The following is a 19,132-nucleotide window of genomic DNA, read 5'->3' on the forward strand; positions in this document are numbered from 1 at the left end:
TACTGTTTGAACAAATCATGGAGGATAATGCACCGTACTGTTTGAACAAATCATGGAGGATAATGCACCGTACTGTTTGAACAAATCGTGGAGGATAATGCACCGTACTGTTTGAACAAATCGTGGAGGATAATGCACCGTACTGTTTGAACAAATCGTGGAGGATAATGCACCGTACTGTTTGAACAAATCGTGGAGGATAATGCACCGTACTGTTTGAACAAATCGTGGAGGGTAATGCACCGTACTGTTTGAACAAATCATGGAGGATAATGCACCGTACTGTTTGAACAAATCATGGAGGATAATGCACCGTACTGTTTGAACAAATCATGGAGGATAATGCACCGTACTGTTTGAACAAATCATGGAGGATAATGCACCGTACTGTTTGAACAAATCATGGAGGATAATGCACCTTACTGTTTGAACAAATCATGGAGGATAATGCACCGTACTGTTTGAACAAATCATGGAGGATAATGCACCGTACTGTTGGAACAAATCGTGGAGGATAATGCACTTTACTGTTTGAACAAATCATGGATGATAATGTTTGAACAAATTTAACTGTTTGAACAAATCATGGAGGATAATGCAAATCATGGAGGATAATGCACGTACTGTTTGAACAAATCATGGAGGATAATGCACCGTACTGTTTGAACAAATCATGGAGGATAATGCACTTTACTGTTTGAACAAATCATGGAGGATAATGCACTTTACTGTTTGAACAAATCATGGAGGATAATGCACTTTACTGTTTGAACAAATCATGCTTTTGAGCCCCTTCCTCTCCCCCCCCCCAACAAAACTATGTTTGAGTGAGGTGACGACATAGAAGGTGCTCTTTCTACATTTATAGGCAACCTTACCGTTTTTCATGGTCTTGGCTGTCTAACTGATGAGTCGGAGCAGCTCTCTTTGCTGATTCTGCTTTTGACTTTGAATGTGAGTTTATGTGATCTTAGGCTGCGCTATCAGAAAACCGGTCCTGCCCATCTTAGTAGAGGGGTCAGCCAAAGTATCATTATAGATTAGTAGAACCTTAGTCATTTCTATTTTGTGCATATCAATTTCGACCAGCCCACTCAACAAAAAAATGGGCCAGCCCATCATATGACCAATCTGCTCCTGCTGGGCGTGTGCTCTTCTGCCCTCCTACTGTCCCGTATAAACCAAAATCCAGACACTTGTTGATTTTCCTGCCTGCTTTCTGACTGCAAGTGTCTTAGTTATTTTCAGTGTTTCTGGGCAAGTGTCCAGCTCATGCTAACTATTCCTATGTTTATCGCTCTCTTGCTCTCCACACTCCTCCTTGCCCCCCTCTTCCTCTCTCCTCCCTCCCTGCTGCATTGCTCCCTCCCTCTACTTCCTCCTCTTCCTCTCTCCTCCCTCTCTGCTGCATTGCTCCCTCCCTCTACTTCCTCCTCTTCCTCTCTCCTCCCTCCCTGCTGCATTGCTCCCTCCCTCTACTTCCTCCTCTTCCTCTCTCCTCCCTCCCTGCTGCATTGCTCCCTCCCTCTACTTCCTCCTCTTCCTCTCTCCTCCCTCCCTGCTGCATTGCTCCCTCCCTCTACTTCCTCCTCTTCCTCTCCTCCCCCTGCTGCATTGCTCCCTCCCTCTACTTCCTCCTCTTCCTCTCTCCTCCCTCCCTGCTGCATTGCTCCCTCCCTCTACTTCCTCCTCTTCCTCTCTCCTCACTCTCTGCTGCATTGCTCCCTCCCTCTACTTCCTCCTCTTCCTCTCTCCTCCCTCTCTGCTGCATTGCTTCCTCCCTCTACTTCCTCCTCTTCCTCTCTCCTCCCTCCTGCTGCATTGCTCCCTCCCTCTACTTCCTCCTCTTCCTCTCTCCTCCCTCTCTGCTGCATTGCTCCCTCCCTCTACTTCCTCCTCTTCCCTCTCCTCCCTCTGCTGCATTGCTTCCTCCCTCTACTTCCTCCTCTTCCTCTCTCCTCCCTCCTGCGTTCCTCCCTCCCTTCCTCCTCCCTCCCTTCTGCTCCTTCTTCCTCTCTTCCTCCCTCCCTGCTGCATTGCTTCCTCCCTCTACTTCCTCCTCTTCCTCTCTCCTCCCTCCCTGCTGCATTGCTCCCTCCCTCTACTTCCTCCTCTTCCTCTCCTCCCTCTGCTGCATTCCCTGCTACATTGCTCCCTCCCTCTACTTCCTCCTCTTCCTCCTCTCTCCTCCCTGCTGCATTGCTCCCTCCCTCTACTTCCTCCTCTTCCTCTCCTCCCTCCCTGCTGCATTGCTCCCTCCCTCTACTTCCTCCTCTTCCTCTCTCCTCCCTCCCTGCTGCATTGCTCCCTCCCTCTACTTCCTCCTCTTCCTCTCTCCTCCCTCTCTGCTGCATTGCTCCCTCCCTCTACTTCCTCCTCTTCCTCTCTCCTCCCTCTCTGCTGCATTGCTCCCTCCCTCTACTTCCTCTTCTTCCTCTCTCCTCCCTCCCTGCTGCATCCCTCCCTCTACATGCGCCCTCCCGCCTCCTATCTCCCCCAACCCTCCATCTCCCTCCTCCTCTCCCTGCTCCCTCCCTCCCTCTGTGTCTCTCTTATCTAGACAATGAGTTTTTCTTCATTGATCCCGATGCCAAGCTGTCCAAAGTTGCTCCTGAGGGGTGGAAGGAAGAACCCAAGAAGAAGAAACCAGACATCCAGTTTAACCTATTCCTACGCATCAAGTTCTTTCTGGATGATGTCAACCTCATACAGTAAGACCATGGGGCTATTCATCTTCTCAGAGTATGAGTGATGATCTAGGAGCAGTTTGCTATTTTAGATAATACTGATTACGAAGACATGGAGAGAAGGGGACCTGATTCCCCATTCTTACTCCGGGACAGGCCCTGTCCTCCATAAAGTAAGACAATGGAAACATGTCTGCCCACTTCCTGTCAGTGGAGCTCGGGCCCTTATTCATGAAGCATCTCAGAATACAAAATGCTTATCTTGGATCGCTTTTGTCTTTCTTGGTAGAGCATGACGCTTGCAACGTCAGGATAGTGGGTTCGATTCCCTTGAACAACCACATGTAAAATGTATGCACGCATGACTGTAATTCGCTTTGGATAAAATAGCCTGCTAAATGGTGCATATACAGTACCAGTCAGAAGTTTGGACACATCTACTCAATTGTTTTCCTTTATTTGTACTATTTTATACATTGTAGAATAATAGTGAAGACATCAAAACTATGAAATAAGACACATGGAATCATGTAGTAACCAGAAGTGTTTAGCAAATCAAAATATATTTGAGATTCTTCAAAGTAGCCACCCCTTTGCCTTGAGAGCTTTGCACACTCTTGGCATTCTCTCAACCAGCTTCATGAGGTGGAATGCATTTCAATTAACAGGTGTGCCATGCGTTTGAGCCAATCAGTTGTGTTGTGATGAGGTAGGGGTGGTATACTGAAGATAGCCCTATCTGGTAAAAGACCAAGTGCATATTATGGCAAGAACAGCTCAAATAAGTAATGGACTGTCGTTTCTCTTTGCTTTAAGACATAAAGGTCAGTCAATCAGTCAGTTTCTTCAAGTGCAGTCGGGGGAAAAAATCATGGGCTGTGATGAAACTAGCTCTCATGAGGACCACCCCAGGAAAGGAAGACCCAGAGTTACCTCTGCTGTAGAGGATAATTTCATTAGTTACCAGCCTCAGAAATTGCAGCCCAAATAAATGCTTCGGAGTTCAAGTAACAGACACATCTCAACATGTACTGTTCAGAGGAGACTGTGTGAATCAGGCCTTCATGGTTGAATTGCTGCAAAGAAACCACTACTAAAGGATACCAATAAGAAGAAGAGACTTGCTTGGGCCAAGAAACACGAGCAACAGACATTAGACCATTAGAAGTCTTTCCTTTGTTCTGATGAGTCCAAATTTGAGATTGTTGGTTCCAACTGCCGTGTCTTTGTGAGACGCGTAGTAGGTGAACGGATGAAGTCTGCATATGTGGTTCCCACCGTGAAGCATGGAGGAGGAAGTGTGATGGTGTGGGGGTGCTTTGCTGGTGACACTCAGTGATTTATTTAGAATTCAAGGCACACTTAACCAGCATGGCTACCACAGCAACACGCCATCCGATCTGTTTTTCGCTTAGCGGGACTATCATTTGTTTTTCAACAGGACAATGACCCAACACACCTCCAGGCTGTATAAGGGCTATTTGACCAAGAAAGAGAGTGATGGAGGGCTGCATCAGATGACCTGGCCTCCACAATCACCCGACCTCAACCCAATTGAGATGGTTCGGGATGAGTTGGACCGCAGAGTGAAGGAAGAAGGAAAAGCAGCCAACAAGTGCTCAGCATATGTGGGAACTCCTTCAAGACTGTTGTAAACGCATTCCAGGAGAACCTGGTAAAGAGAATGCCAAGAGTGTGCAAAGCTGTCAAGGCAAAGGGTGGCTACTTTGAAGAATCTCAAATATATTTTGATTTGTTTAAAACTTTTTTTGGGGTTACTACACGATGACATATATGTAGAAAATAGAAAAAACCTTTGAGTAGGTGTGGCCAAACTTTTGACTGGTACTGTATGTGTCCACTTTTGACTGGTACTGTATGTGTCCACTTTTGACTTACTGTGTATAAACAGTACCGGTCAAAAGTTTTGGACACTTACTCATTCAAGGGTTTTTATTGTTACTATAATAAAGAATGCCGTGGTAGACATGCTGGTTAAGTGTGCCTTGAATTCTAAATAAATCATAATAATATGGACCCTGGTCTCAGATCTGTGCCAAACATGGCAACAACCAATAGGACTATACAGCACAAACAGATCTGGGACCAGGTTAGTCAGAGCCTTTAGCTGAAGTGAAACGAGCCCTTGGTTAAACAACATTAGCCTGCTTCAGAATGAAGTATCAATACTGTGCTCCACTCCAGACACACCATGACAAAACACCAGTACTACTTGCAGCTGAGGAAGGATATCTTGGAGGAGAGGGTGTGCTGTGACATGGAGAATGCCATGCTCCTGGCGTCCCTGGCTCTTCAGGCAGAGTTTGGTGACTACCAGGCAGAGGTAGTAATCCCTCCTCTACAGTAGTAGTATAGTTATTATACAGTGTTTACCACATTGACATAATGGGGTGGTTTCCTAGACCATATTAAGCCAACCCTGGACTACAAAGCCATTTCAGTTGAGGCTCTCCATTGAACATGCCTTTTTAGTCCAGGAGTCGGCTTAATCTGGAACCAGGATGCCGACCAACCCTATATGTGAGGGCTACAATTATACCATCTGTTTCTTCTAGCTCCATGGAAAGACGTACTTCAGAATGGAACATTACATGTCTGCCTCTGTGCTGGATAATATTGACCAGAGCTCCATCAAGGAAGAATTGCTCAAACTACACAGCACATACTATGGAGCCACAGAGGCAGAGACAGAGTTTGAGTTTCTCAAGGTAAGTTCCCAGGTGGCTAGTCTAGCCTGGTCCCAGATGGCTAGCCTAGCCTGGTCTCGGGTGGCTAGCCTAGCCTGGTCTCGGGTGGCTAGCCTAGCCTGGTCTCGGGTGGCTAGCCTAGCCTGGTCTCGGGTGGCTAGCCTAGCCTGGTCTCGGGTGGCTAGCCTAGCCTGGTCTCGGGTGGCTAGCCTAGCCTGGTCTCGGGTGGCTAGCCTAGCCTGGTCTCGGGTGGCTAGCCTAGCCTGGTCTCGGGTGGCTAGCCTAGCCTGGTCTCGGGTGGCTAGCCTAGCCTGGTCTCGGGTGGCTAGCCTAGCCTGGTCTCGGGTGGCTAGCCTAGCCTGGTCTCGGGTGGCTAGCCTAGCCTGGTCTCGGGTGGCTAGCCTAGCCTGGTCTCGGGTGGCTAGCCTAGCCTGGTCTCGGGTGGCTAGCCTAGCCTGGTCTCGGGTGGCTAGCCTAGCCTGGTCTCGGGTGGCTAGCTAGCCTAGCCTGGCTAGCCCAGCCTAGCCTGGTCTCGGGTGGCTAGCCTAGCCTGGTCTCGGGTGGCTAGCCTAGCCTGGTCTCGGGTGGCTAGCCTAGCCTGGTCTCGGGTGGCTAGGCTAGCCTAGCCTGGTCTCGGGTGGCTAGGCTAGCCTGGTCTCGGGTGGCTAGCCTAGCCTGGTCACAGATCTAGGACCAGGCTTCAAGATGGCGTAACTGAACTACCATGTCAAATGACGTAAAGATGCGTTAACATCAAGGGGGTGGAGACGTTATGGTTGATCGTAATTATGATTGATCCCTGTTTTCTTTCCTGAAGGCGAGCCAGAGGCTGACGGAGTACGGGGTTCACTTCCACCGTGTCCTCCCTGAGAAGCGGTCCCAGACAGGTATCATGCTAGGGGTCTTCTCCAAGGGTGTCCTCATCTTTGAGGTCCTGAATGGAAACAGAACCCCAGTACTAAGGTTCCCCTGGAGAGAAACCAAGAAGATTTCTTTCACAGTAAGTGTATTGCACTCTGAACTCGTTTTATTAAAATTTTATTTAACCAGGCAAGTCAATTAAGGACAAATTCTTATTTACAATGACAGCCTATGAACAGTGGGTTAACTGTGAGGGGGCAGAATTACAATTATTTTTACCTTGTAAGCTCGGGGATTCGATCCAGAAACCTTTTGGTTACTGGCCCAACACTCTAACCACTAGGCTTCCTGCCGCCCCTACACTCTAACCACTAGACTACCTGCCGCCCCTACACTCTAACCACTAGACTACCTGCCACCTCTACACTCTAACCACTAGACTACCTGCCGCCCCTACACTCTAACCACTAGGCTACCTGCCGCCCCTACACTCTAACCACTAGACTACCTGCCGCCCCTACACTCTAACCACTAGACTACCTGCCGCCCCTACACTCTAACCACTAGACTACCTGCCGCCCCTACACTCTAACCACTAGGCTACCTGCCGTCCCTACACTCTAACCACTAGACTACCTGCCGTCCCTACACTCTAACCACTAGGCTACCTGCCGCCCCTACACTCTAACCACTAGGCTACCTGCCGCCCCATTGCTTTGTAATGTGCCCTGTTTCTTCTGCATTAATGTGCCCTGTTTCTTCTGCATTAATGTGCCCTGTTTCTTCTGCATTAATGTGCCCTGTTTGTTCTGCATTACTGTGCCCTGTTTCTACTGTATTAATGTACCCTGTTTCTTCTGCATTAATGTGCCCTGTTTCTACTGCATTAATGTGCCCTGTTTCTACTGTATTAATGTACCCTGTTTCTACTGTATTAATGTACCCTGTTTCTTCTGCATGAATGTGACCTGTTTCTACTGCATTAATGTGCCCTGTTTCTTCTGCATTAATGTGCCCTGTTTGTTCTGCATTTTACCCTGTTTCTTCTGCATTAATGTGCCCTGTTTCTTCTGCATTAATGTACCCTGTTTGTTCTGCATTAATGTGCCCTGTTTCTACTGCATTAATGTACCCTGTTTGTTCTGCATTAATGTGCCCTGTTTCTACTGCATTAATGTACCCTGTTTCTTCTGCATTAATGTGCCCTGTTTCTTCTGCATTAATGTACCCTGTTTGTTCTGCATTAATGTACCCTGTTTGTTCTGCATTAATGTACCCTGTTTGTTCTGCATTAATGTACCCTGTTTGTTCTGCATTAATGTGCCCTGTTTCTACTGCATTAATGTACCCTGTTTCTTCTGCATTAATGTACCCTGTTTCTACTGTATTAATGTGCCCTGTTTGTTCTGCATTAATGTGCCCTGTTTCTTCTGCATTAATGTGCCCTGTTTCTACTGTATTAATGTACCCTGTTTCTACTGTATTAATGTACCCTGTTTCTACTGCATTAATGTGACCTGTTTCTTCTGTATTAATGTGCCCTGTTTCTTCTGCATTAATGTGTCCTGTTTCTTCTGCATTAATGTACCCTGTTTGTTCTGCATTAATGTACCCTGTTTGTTCTGCATTAATGTGCCCTGTTTCTACTGCATTAATGTGCCCTGTTTCTACTGCATTAATGTGCCCTGTTTGTTCTGCATTAATGTGCCCTGTTTCTACTGCATTAATGTGCCCTGTTTCTACTGCATTAATGTTGTTTCTTCTGCATTAATGTGCCCTGTTTCTTCTGCATTAATGTGCCCTGTTTCTACTGCATTAATGTACCCTGTTTGTTCTGCATTAATGTGCCCTGTTTCTACTGCATTAATGTACCCTGTTTCTTCTGCATTAATGTGCCCTGTTTCTTCTGCATTAATGTACCCTGTTTCTTCTGCATTAATGTACCCTGTTTGTTCTGCATTAATGTACCCTGTTTGTTCTGCATTAATGTGCCCTGTTTCTACTGCATTAATGTGCCCTGTTTCTACTGCATTAATGTACCCTGTTTCTTCTGCATTAATGTGCCCTGTTTCTACTGCATTAATGTGCCCTGTTTCTACTGCATTAATGTGCCCTGTTTCTTCTGCATTAATGTGCCCTGTTTCTTCTGCATTAATGTGCCCTGTTTCTTCTGCATTAATGTACCCTGTTTCTTCTGCATTAATGTGCCCTGTTTCTTCTGCATTAATGTGCCCTGTTTCTTCTGCATTAATGTGCCCTGTTTCTTCTGCATTAATGTGCCCTGTTTGTTCTGCATTAATGTGCCCTGTTTGTTCTGCATTAATGTACCCTGTTTGTTCTGCATTAATGTACCCTGTTTGTTCTGCATTAATGTGCCCTGTTTCTACTGCATTAATGTGCCCTGTTTCTACTGCATTAATGTGCCCTGTTTGTTCTGCATTAATGTGCCCTGTTTCTACTGCATTAATGTACCCTGTTTGTTCTGCATTAATGTGCCCTGTTTCTACTGCATTAATGTGCCCTGTTTCTACTGCATTAATGTGCCCTGTTTCTACTGCATTAATGTGCCCCGTTTCTTCTGCATTAATGTGCCCCGTTTCTTCTGCATTAATGTGCCCTGTTTCTACTGCATTAATGTGCCCTGTTTCTACTGCATTAATGTGCCCTGTTTCTTCTGCATTAATGTGCCCTGTTTCTACTGCATTAATGTACCCTGTTTCTTCTGCATTAATGTGCCCTGTTTCTTCTGCATTAATGTGCCCTGTTTGTTCTGCATTAATGTGCCCTGTTTGTTCTGCATTAATGTGCCCTGTTTGTTCTGCATTAATGTACCCTGTTTGTTCTGCATTAATGTGCCCTGTTTCTACTGCATTAATGTGCCCTGTTTCTACTGCATTAATGTGCCCTGTTTGTTCTGCATTAATGTGCCCTGTTTCTACTGCATTAATGTACCCTGTTTGTTCTGCATTAATGTGCCCTGTTTCTACTGCATTAATGTGCCCTGTTTCTACTGCATTAATGTGCCCTGTTTCTACTGCATTAATGTGCCCCGTTTCTTCTGCATTAATGTGCCCTGTTTCTACTGCATTAATGTGCCCTGTTTCTACTGCATTAATGTGCCCTGTTTCTTCTGCATTAATGTGCCCCGTTTCTACTGCATTAATGTGCCCTGTTTCTACTGCATTAATGTGCCCTGTTTCTACTGCATTAATGTGCCCTGTTTCTACTGCATTAATGTGCCCCGTTTCTTCTGCATTAATGTGCCCCGTTTCTACTGCATTAATGTACCCTGTTTCTACTGCATTAATGTGCCCTGTTTCTACTGCATTAATGTGCCCCGTTTCTACTGCATTAATGTGCCCTGTTTCTTCTGCATTAATGTGCCCTGTTTCTACTGCATTAATGTGCCCTGTTTCTTCTGCATTAATGTGCCCTGTTTCTTCTGCATTAATGTGCCCTGTTTCTACTGCATTAATGTGCCCTGTTTCTTCTGCATTAATGTGCCCTGTTTCTACTGCATTAATGTACCCTGTTTCTACTGCATTAATGCATTAATGTGCCCTGTTTCTACTGCATTAATGTGCCCTGTTTCTTCTGCATTAATGTGCCCCGTTTCTACTGCATTAATGTGTTTCTACTGCATTAATGTACCCGTTTCTACTGCATTTTCTACTGCATTAATGTGCCCTGTTTCTACTGCATTAATGTGCCCTGTTTCTTCTGCATTAATGTTGTTTCTACTGCATTAATGTACCCTGTTTCTTCTGCATTAATGTGCCCTGTTTCTTCTGCATTAATGTGCCCTGTTTCTACTGCATTAATGTGCCCTGTTTCTTCTGCATTAATGTGCCCTGTTTCTTCTGCATTAATGTGCCCTGTTTGTTCTGCATTAATGTGCCCTGTTTGTTCTGCATTAATGTGCCCTGTTTGTTCTGCATTAATGTGCCCTGTTTGTTCTGCATTAATGTGCCCTGTTTGTTCTGCATTAATGTACCCTGTTTCTTCTTCACTCATTGAAATGCCAGTTTCTTCCCCGTGTTTGGTGTATTGCTCTCACTCACTTTACTTATCCGTCTGTTTCTCTGCAGAAGAAGAAAATCTGTCTTCAGAACACGTCAGACGGGATCAAACACCTGTTCCAGACAGACAGCAACAAGACCTGTCAGTACCTGCTGTGCCTCTGCTCTGCTCAGCACAAGTTCCACCTCCAGATGAAGGCCCGGCAGAACAACCAGGAGCTGCAGGACTTAGGTGAGACAGAGGGAGATGGTGAACTTAACGACAGCATGTCTACATGAGCTTTGTCACATGTCCTCATCCTAAACAGTAGAACAATTTAACTGATTCTATTAGACCTACTTATGGGGTGGAGACATACATTTTAGTTAGCCTTTTACTTTACATTTCAGTTATATGAATTATTGTATAAGATTTAGCATTTAAGACCCCCTGATAAAGTGTTCTCATAATATTCGACCTGGTACTTCTCCCTGTTTCACAGAGAACTCTCCATTGAACCTTTTGCAGTACTCTCTGGGTCAGGGGGGGGTGGAGGGGATAGGGAGGGCCGTGAGCTCTGCCAGCCTGACCCCTAGCTCCTCAGCCCGCTCCGCACACTCAGACTCAGACCTGAAGAGGATTTCCTACTCAGAGGTAATTGATGTTTTACATCTGTAGGAATCCCCGGTCCAATCCCCAGTTCCTCTTTTCTTTGTGGTGTGTAGTTTTAATTCCATCCGTTTTTTTTTTTGTGAAAAAAAAATAACAAAAGTGTTCTCAGGTGGCCCTGAACAAAGCCCCTGGCGGCCGGCTCCATGCCCAGGAAGAGGTGCTCTTCCCTGGGTTCAACTCCGGCCTCGGCCCCCACCACCACCACCCTTCCAATGCCCGGTTAATGATGAGCAGATCACACCACAACCTGGGCCAGGTATGATGCCATTTAATCATGCTGTCTTATGGAAGCTATGGCTCTTCTTATGGCTCTTGACTTTGTGTGTTATTATTTTTGTTGTGCGTGTTTTTATCTACTGCTATATGACATTTTCCCATCTGAGATGAATAAAGTTCCATCCAAGCAGCTATTACAATATTGATCTATCCATGTATGGCTCTATCCAAGGTGCCTGAATCGCCAGAGCACCGTGCAGTGTCCTTCAACAGCCAGTCTCAGTCTGCTGTGAACCATGCCCAGCTCGCGGACTCCCACCACCGAGCCAGCTCAGACACAGACTCCATCTCTGTAGCTTACCAGCAGGATAGGTGAGTCACCTATACCTTAAGTGCTTTACCTAAGCCTCTTTAGTTAAAGGGAGAGACCATTCGATGATCCAGAACACTTCCCCTGATATTGATTTAGAAGATGGCTTACGGTATATGTTACCGTAACGATAAAACATTTAGGAAAATGACATGTTGTGATGTGGTGCGTACTGGTGGCAGGGAAGTCAGGCGCAGAAGAATGAACTTGGTCAAAAAAGAGCTGTTTAATAAACTTTTTTTTTTAAACGCCGAAAGCCAAAGTATGCCAAAATAACATAATAGCAAAACCCATCGCACACCAGAACAAATAACACACCTACATACAACAAACAATCTCTGACAAGGACATGAGGGGAAACACAGGGTTAAATACACAACATGTAATTGATGGGATTGGAACCAGGTGTGATGGAAGACAAGACAAAACCAATGGAAAATGAAAAGTGGATCGGCGATGGCTAGAAGGTCGGTGACGTCGACCGCCGAACACCGCCCGAACAAGGAGAGGGAACAACTACGGAAGTCATGACACATGTTTGGGTCTAATCAAATCATCACATTTTATTAGTCACATGCTTTGTAAACAACAGGTGTAGACTAACAGTGAAATGCTTAGTCAATAACAATGCTTTTATTTAACTAGGCAAGTCAGTTAAGAACAAATTCTTACTTACAATGGTGGCCTACCGGGGAACAGTGGGTTAACTGCCTTGTTCAGGGGCAGAACGACACATTTTTACCTTGTCGGCTCGGGGATTCGATCCAGCAACATTTCGGTTACTGGCCCAACGCTCTAACCACTTGGCTACCTGCCAGGCCAATCCCAGCTCTTTTCAAGTGTTCTGCTTCCTTCTCTAGCCTACTCTTCATTGAAAGCAGAATCAGACTTTGTCAGGCAATGTTTAGGTGCTCCATAGAAACATCCCAAGCATTTGAATAAAGATGGTTATTATTGCAGCAGACAGCATTGTGTCGTCCTGACTGGGCCGCGGGTGATTTTAACATGTAAATCTTGGTGGGGCAAACAAACAAACAAACAAACAAATGGGGGGGGGTGAATGCCAGCAAAGTCACAACACTAAACAATACATTAATTGCACCAAACTGTTAGGGCCTACATATAAAGCTGTCCCGACTGCAGACTCCCAACAGCAGTCCCAACACATTACCACTGCAACAGTGGAATGGAGTCTTGAAGCAGTTCATTCAGCCTCTTTTACTGCTTTAAAAAAAACATAGTTGAAATGGCTGACTTAAACAAATGTGGTTTCTACTGACAATTGAGATGTACAAACTATGGCATAAGAGGCCAACAAGCGGGTAAGAGGCCATCCATAATTTCGATTAAGGCACTAATGCGCGAGCTAGGATGGACGTAGTCAATATAACAATTTGACCAGCACTTTTGAAATGTACAGCGCCAGAATTCAGAACATAGGCAATAGTGTTCTCCCTGTACACCAAGTCAGAAGCGTAGGATAACTAAAGGGGGCATCTAAGCAGACAATGAAATCTCTTACAATATTCAATGATTACATTTCTCTAAAACAGGCTTTAGGCTACATGTGCAACACCAAGTCAGAACATTAGGTGAAATTAAGAGGGGAAAATAGACCAAATTGTTAGGGTGAGGCTACTAACAGCTTACTACACAACATACACTTAGTATTACTTTCTTAGCTACCGTATACATATCTCCCTGGAAAATTACATAATTTATGCAGCAGCATACAATACATTTTTGGACTCATCTTGTTGTGCTCACTTGAACAAGAAGGTGGTGCGGCGCTCCTTCTTGTGGGCAAATGTTGTAATCAAAGTTGGGTATTCTCAGAAATTATGGTGCTTTCAAGACAACTGGGAACTCTTAGGGGGAGGGGGGGAACAAGGTCCAATCATGATGATGTCAGTGATCTTCAGGTAGTAGCTCTAGAAAGAGGCCCGAGTTCCCCACTTGGAATCATGACATCAGTGATCTTCAGGTAGTAGCTCTAGAAAGAGGCCCGAGTTCCCCACTTGGAATCATGACGTCAGTGATCTTCAGGTAGTAGCTCTAGAAAGAGGCCCGAGTTCCCCACTTACAATTTTGAGTTGGGTGACCGTTCAAAACGTCCCAGTCGGAGTTAGTTTTTTCCCCCCTGAGTTACTATTTGTCTTGAACTCACTGAAATCAGATTTCCCAGTTCTGAGTTAAGGATCAAATCATGCTGGGTTGACAGCATGGATGAATGTTTATAATTTTAAGTTTTGACTTGAAAACATCCGGTCAAACTGTTTAACGGGATAGATTCAAATTACAGAAATATAAATATATAACTTTCATGAAGTGTCATACATCAAAAATAAAGCGTAACTTCTTGTTAATCCAGCCGCAGTGTCCGATTTCAAAAAGGCTTTACGGCAAAAGCACACCATGCGATTATCTGAGGACAGCGCCCCGCATACGAAAGCATAAACCATTTTCCAACCAAACAGATGCATAACGAAAGTCAGAAATGGCAATAAAATAAATCGCCTACCTTTGCAAAAAAAATGTCTCAAATGTCTGTTAAACAATGAATGGTCGTTTTGTTCGATAAATTCCTTCTTCATATCCCCAAAATGTCCATTTATTTGGCGCGTTTGATTCAGAAATACACCGGCCAAACATGACTACAAAGTATCTTATGATTTACCTGTAAACCTGGTCCAAACATTTCAAACAAAGTTGGGTTCTCTATTGTTTCTAATCCAACCTTAAAATGTAAATAATCTATCAAATTTGAGATGGAATAAATTTCCAATACCAGAGAAAAACAACACTGAGCGTGCAGTCCATTTTTCTTTTTCTCCCTGGATTGATTGTGCTCGGGGTTTCACCCGACAAATCAGTTCTGTTATACTCACAGACATTATTTTAACAGTTTTAGAAACTTCAGAGTTTTCTGTCCAAAACATATCCTAGCTTCTGGGCCTGAGTAACAGGCTGTTTACTTTGGGCAGGGCTTGCCTACCTTCAGCACCACAGCAGACTATTTTTTTTACTGTGTAATATATCTTCATTCCTTTGTCTGTGGATCAGTGAGTGTTCTAGTCTATGTCTAGTCATGCCTTTAATTAGCCCTCTAGGGGAGGAGAGGCGAGGGAGGGCCTTTCTGGTTCAGTGCTGAGTTGACAGTACTTTGTCTTCCCTCATATCTTCCTCCCACCGGATTTTGTTTTGAAGCTTTTTGGAATGGAAAGACGTTCTGCTCTGTTCTTATTAAAAAGGTGTTTGGTTCTGACCCATAGACTAGAACAGGGCTTCATATTAACATCATGTTCATTTGTGAAGGGGATTGTTTAGCCAAAGTCTGTGTTGTTTTTGCTTCCAGACAGATTAACTACCATCTGAATATGGAGTTAGTTCTAGCCTAAGACTTTCTCTTTTAATACAGCAGTATTGTTTGGGCTGTCCCAGACCAGTAACAAAAAGATCATACTCTGCTCTGTAGGGGCTCTGTAGAAGGGTGTTAATGCTCTTTCTCCTTCCTTTCTCTCTCTCCCTCCTCTCTTTCTCTCTCCTCTCTCTCTCCTCAACAGAAGGTTTGGCTCCTCAGCATCGCACGGCAGCACCGCCTGGAGTCTTAAGAGCTTCCAGAAACAGTCTGACTCCTCCTCCTCCGTGGAAGAGACCGGACATGCTGATGTCGTAGGTCAGTCTTTTTCTGGTTGCTATGAGACATGCTGTGCTTGTCTTTCTGTTTTTTGTTGTTTGCTTTGACATTGACCTTGGCAGTACCAACACTGTCTGTCTGTGTGAACATTGTCCATGTATCGTCTAGTAACCATGTGAGGATGTTTCTTGTATTCCGGTGTGAGCTTTCCAGGTGTGAGCTCTGACAGCGCCTGTCTCTTTATAGTCCACGACTACCCTATTCCCTTTAGTCCACTACTACCCTATTCCCTTTATAGTGCACTACTAACCTATTCCCTTTATAGTGCACTACTACCCTATTCCCTTTATAGTCCACTACTAACCTATTCCCTTTAGTCCACTACTAACCTATTCCCTTTATAGTCCACTACTAACCTATTCCCTTCATAGTGCACTACTAACCTATTCCCTTCATAGTCCACTACTAACCTATTCCCTTCATAGTCCACTACTAACCTATTCCCTTCATAGTCCACTACTAACCTATTCCCTTTATAGTGCACTACTACCCTATTCCCTTCATAGTGCACTACTACCCTATTCCCTTTATAGTGCACTACTACCTTATTCCCTTTATAGTGCACTACTAACCTATTCCCTTTATAGTCCACTACTAACCTATTCCCTATAGTCCACGACTACCCTATTCCCTTTATAGTCCACTACTAACCTATTCCCTATAGTCCACGACTACCCTATTCCCTTTATAGTGCATTACTACCTTATTCCCTTTATAGTGCACTACTACCCTATTCCCTTTATAGTCCACTACTAACCTATTCCCTTTAGTCCACTACTAACCTATTCCCTTTATAGTCCACTACTAACCTATTCCCTTCATAGTGCACTACTAACCTATTTCCTTTATAGTCCACTACTAACCTATTCCCTTCATAGTCCACTACTAACCTATTCCCTTCATAGTCCACTACTAACCTATTCCCTTCATAGTCCACTACTAACCTATTCCCTTTATAGTGCACTACTACCCTATTCCCTTCATAGTGCACTACTACCCTATTCCCTTTATAGTGCACTACTACCTTATTCCCTTTATAGTGCACTACTAACCTATTCCCTTTATAGTCCACTACTAACCTATTCCCTATAGTCCACGACTACCCTATTCCCTTTATAGTCCACTACTAACCTATTCCCTATAGTCCACGACTACCCTATTCCCTTTATAGTCCACTACTAACCTATTCCCTATAGTCCACGACTACCCTATTCCCTTTATAGTGCATTACTACCTTATTCCCTTTATAGTGCACTACTACCCTATTCCCTTTATAGTCCACTACTAACCTATTCCCTATAGTCCACGACTACCCTATTCCCTTTATAGTCCACTACTACCCTATTCCCTTTATAGTCCACTACTAACCTATTCCCTTTATAGTGCACTACTACCCTATTCCCTTTATAGTGCACTATAAAGGGAATAGGTTCGCTATTTGGGACACTTATCAGTCTCGTGAGTGTGGGTTTTAAGCTGTATTTAGCCTCAGTTATATAGGTGTAAGTAACTGCAACAACACTAAGTCTCATTGGTAGAGTTCCGTAACTCTGGCTTCTGTTCCCCATGTGTGGCCAAAATGGCACCCTATTCCCTATATAGTGCACTAAATTGGACCAGGGCTCCCCAGTTGAACAGCCTCATGCTTGGCACCAGAATGTATCGTGACCTTTTTACCCTCGCTTAGCCTGTGTTATCTCGCTCCCATTAGCCACTGGCCCACACACACGCACACACACACTGCTTCTGTTGTGCTGGATGACAGTGATATATAGATGTGCCCAAGCTATCAGCCTGTTTAAACCTCTTCAATGTGTCATACATACAGGCTGCTCCCAGTTAGAGAGCAGAGCGATGCATTTCACCAGTCTCTGTGATACACCAGAGAGAATGCCTACAGACACACACCCACAACAGATAATGCTGTCCATTCACACTTCATGTATTTAATCATGTGGGTCATTAATCTTGCGGAGTGATGTGCTCACCATAGTGTGTTATTAGGTTACCCAGGGTCCAGCAACACGCATCTTCTTATTCAACATGTTATGGTCAGTAGGACAGGAAATCCTCAGTCAACTGAATGCAGCCTTGATGTTTTGATTTGATAGTGGTACTGTTTAAATGTACATCGCACTCTAGCGACTCCTTGTGGCGGGCCGGGCGCCTGCAGGTCATCGGTTGAACGGTGTTTCCTCATAAAGTAATCCTTCTCACCCCCCCCCTTAAAAGATTTAGATGCACTATTGTAAAGTGGCTGTTCCACTGGATGTCATAAGGTGAATGCACCAATTTGTAAGTCGCTCTGGATAAGAGCGTCTGCTAAATGACTTAAATGTAAATGTTAAATGTCCTCAGACACATTGGTGCGGCTGGCGTCCGTCCGGGTTAAGCGAGCCGGTGTTAAGAAACGCGGCTTGGTGGGTCATGTTTCAGAGGACGCATGACTTAACCTTTCGCCTCTCCCGAGCCCGTTCGGGAGTTGCAGCGATGAGACAAGATCGTTATCATGAAAATTGGGGAGAAAAAGGACGGCATTATTATTAATGTTATTATTATAATAATTATAATTAAGTATAATAATAATAGAATAATAAAAACATCAGATTTGTGATGATGACATGCAAGAAATCTGTCATTCATTCATTGCTATGATCATTGAGCTTCTGAAGAAGATAACCCTCTTCCTTACTTTCTGTGCCCCCCCCCACCCCTGTGAATGTACTGGTAAAGTTACCAGGTAGTTAGGTAGCTAGCAATGAAGTAACACGACTGAACAAATGGTGTAAGTAACTGCAACAAGATCAGCATGACCAGAGTTCTGCCCCTCTACTATCTGAAACCCTGTTGTAGACAGAGAGACAGCAGGTTAGTATGAACAGAGCAACAGACCAGAGTTCTGCCCCTCTACTATCTGAAACCCTGTTGTAGACAGAGACAGCAGGTTAGTATGAACAGAGCAACAGACCAGAGTTCTGCCCCTCTACTATCTGAAACCCTGTTGTAGACAGAGACAGCAGGTTAGTATGAACAGAGCAACAGACCAGAGTTCTGCCCCCCTACTATCTGAAACCAAGTTGTAGACAGAGAGACAGCAGGTTAGTATGAACAGAGAGACAGCAGGTTAGTATGAACAGAGCAACAGACCAGAGTTCTGCCCCTCTACTATCTGAAACCCTGTTGTAGACAGAGACAGCAGGTTAGTATGAACAGAGCAACAGACCAGAGTTCTGCCCCTCTACTATCTGAAACCCTGTTGTAGACAGAGACAGCAGGTTAGTATGAACAGAGAGACAGCAGGTTAGTATGAACAGAGAGACAGCAGGTTAGTATGAACAGAGAGACAGCAGGTTAGTATGAACAGAGAGACAGCAGGTTAGTATGAACAGAGCAACAGACCAGAGTTCTGCCCCTCTACTATCTGAAACCCTGTTGTAGACAGAGACAGCAGGTTAGTATGAACAGAGCAACAGACCAGAGTTCTGCCCCTCTACTATCTGAAACCCTGTTGTAGACAGAGACAGCAGGTTAGTATGAACAGAGCAACAGACCAGAGTTCTGCCCCCCTACTATCTGAAACCAAGTTGTAGACAGAGAGACAGCAGGTTAGTATGAACAGAGAGACAGCAGGTTAGTATGAACAGAGCAACAGACCAGAGTTCTGCCCCTCTACTATCTGAAACCCTGTTGTAGACAGAGACAGCAGGTTAGTATGAACAGAGCAACAGACCAGAGTTCTGCCCCTCTACTATCTGAAACCCTGTTGTAGACAGAGAGACAGCAGGTTAGTATGAACAGAGAGACAGCAGGTTAGTATGAACAGAGAGACAGCAGGTTAGTATGAACAGAGAGACAGCAGGTTAGTATGAACAGAGCAACAGACCAGAGTTCTGCCCCTCTACTATCTGAAACCCTGTTGTAG

The 19,132-nt window shown here is 44.7% G+C and overlaps 1 protein-coding gene across 4 annotated transcripts in view; it reads left to right on the top strand.

The window, feature by feature from the left end:
• ptpn13 (protein tyrosine phosphatase non-receptor type 13) overlaps positions 1-19,132 on the top strand; it is a 178,994-nt gene that overhangs the window by 121,778 nt on the left and 38,084 nt on the right. For all 4 annotated transcript variants that reach the window (XM_052458562.1, XM_052458564.1, XM_052458563.1 and 1 more), the window contains exons 13-21: positions 2,561-2,711; positions 4,893-5,031; positions 5,264-5,416; positions 6,213-6,395; positions 10,345-10,507; positions 10,758-10,909; positions 11,037-11,183; positions 11,376-11,515; positions 15,077-15,189. In XM_052458562.1, coding sequence (XP_052314522.1) covers positions 2,561-2,711; positions 4,893-5,031; positions 5,264-5,416; positions 6,213-6,395; positions 10,345-10,507; positions 10,758-10,909; positions 11,037-11,183; positions 11,376-11,515; positions 15,077-15,189 — 1,341 coding nt within the window. The remainder of the gene's footprint in view (positions 1-2,560; positions 2,712-4,892; positions 5,032-5,263; positions 5,417-6,212; positions 6,396-10,344; positions 10,508-10,757; positions 10,910-11,036; positions 11,184-11,375; positions 11,516-15,076; positions 15,190-19,132) is intronic.

This window comes from Oncorhynchus keta, chromosome 12, assembly GCF_023373465.1.
Source record: "Oncorhynchus keta strain PuntledgeMale-10-30-2019 chromosome 12, Oket_V2, whole genome shotgun sequence".
Taxonomy (NCBI): Eukaryota; Metazoa; Chordata; class Actinopteri; order Salmoniformes; family Salmonidae; genus Oncorhynchus; species Oncorhynchus keta.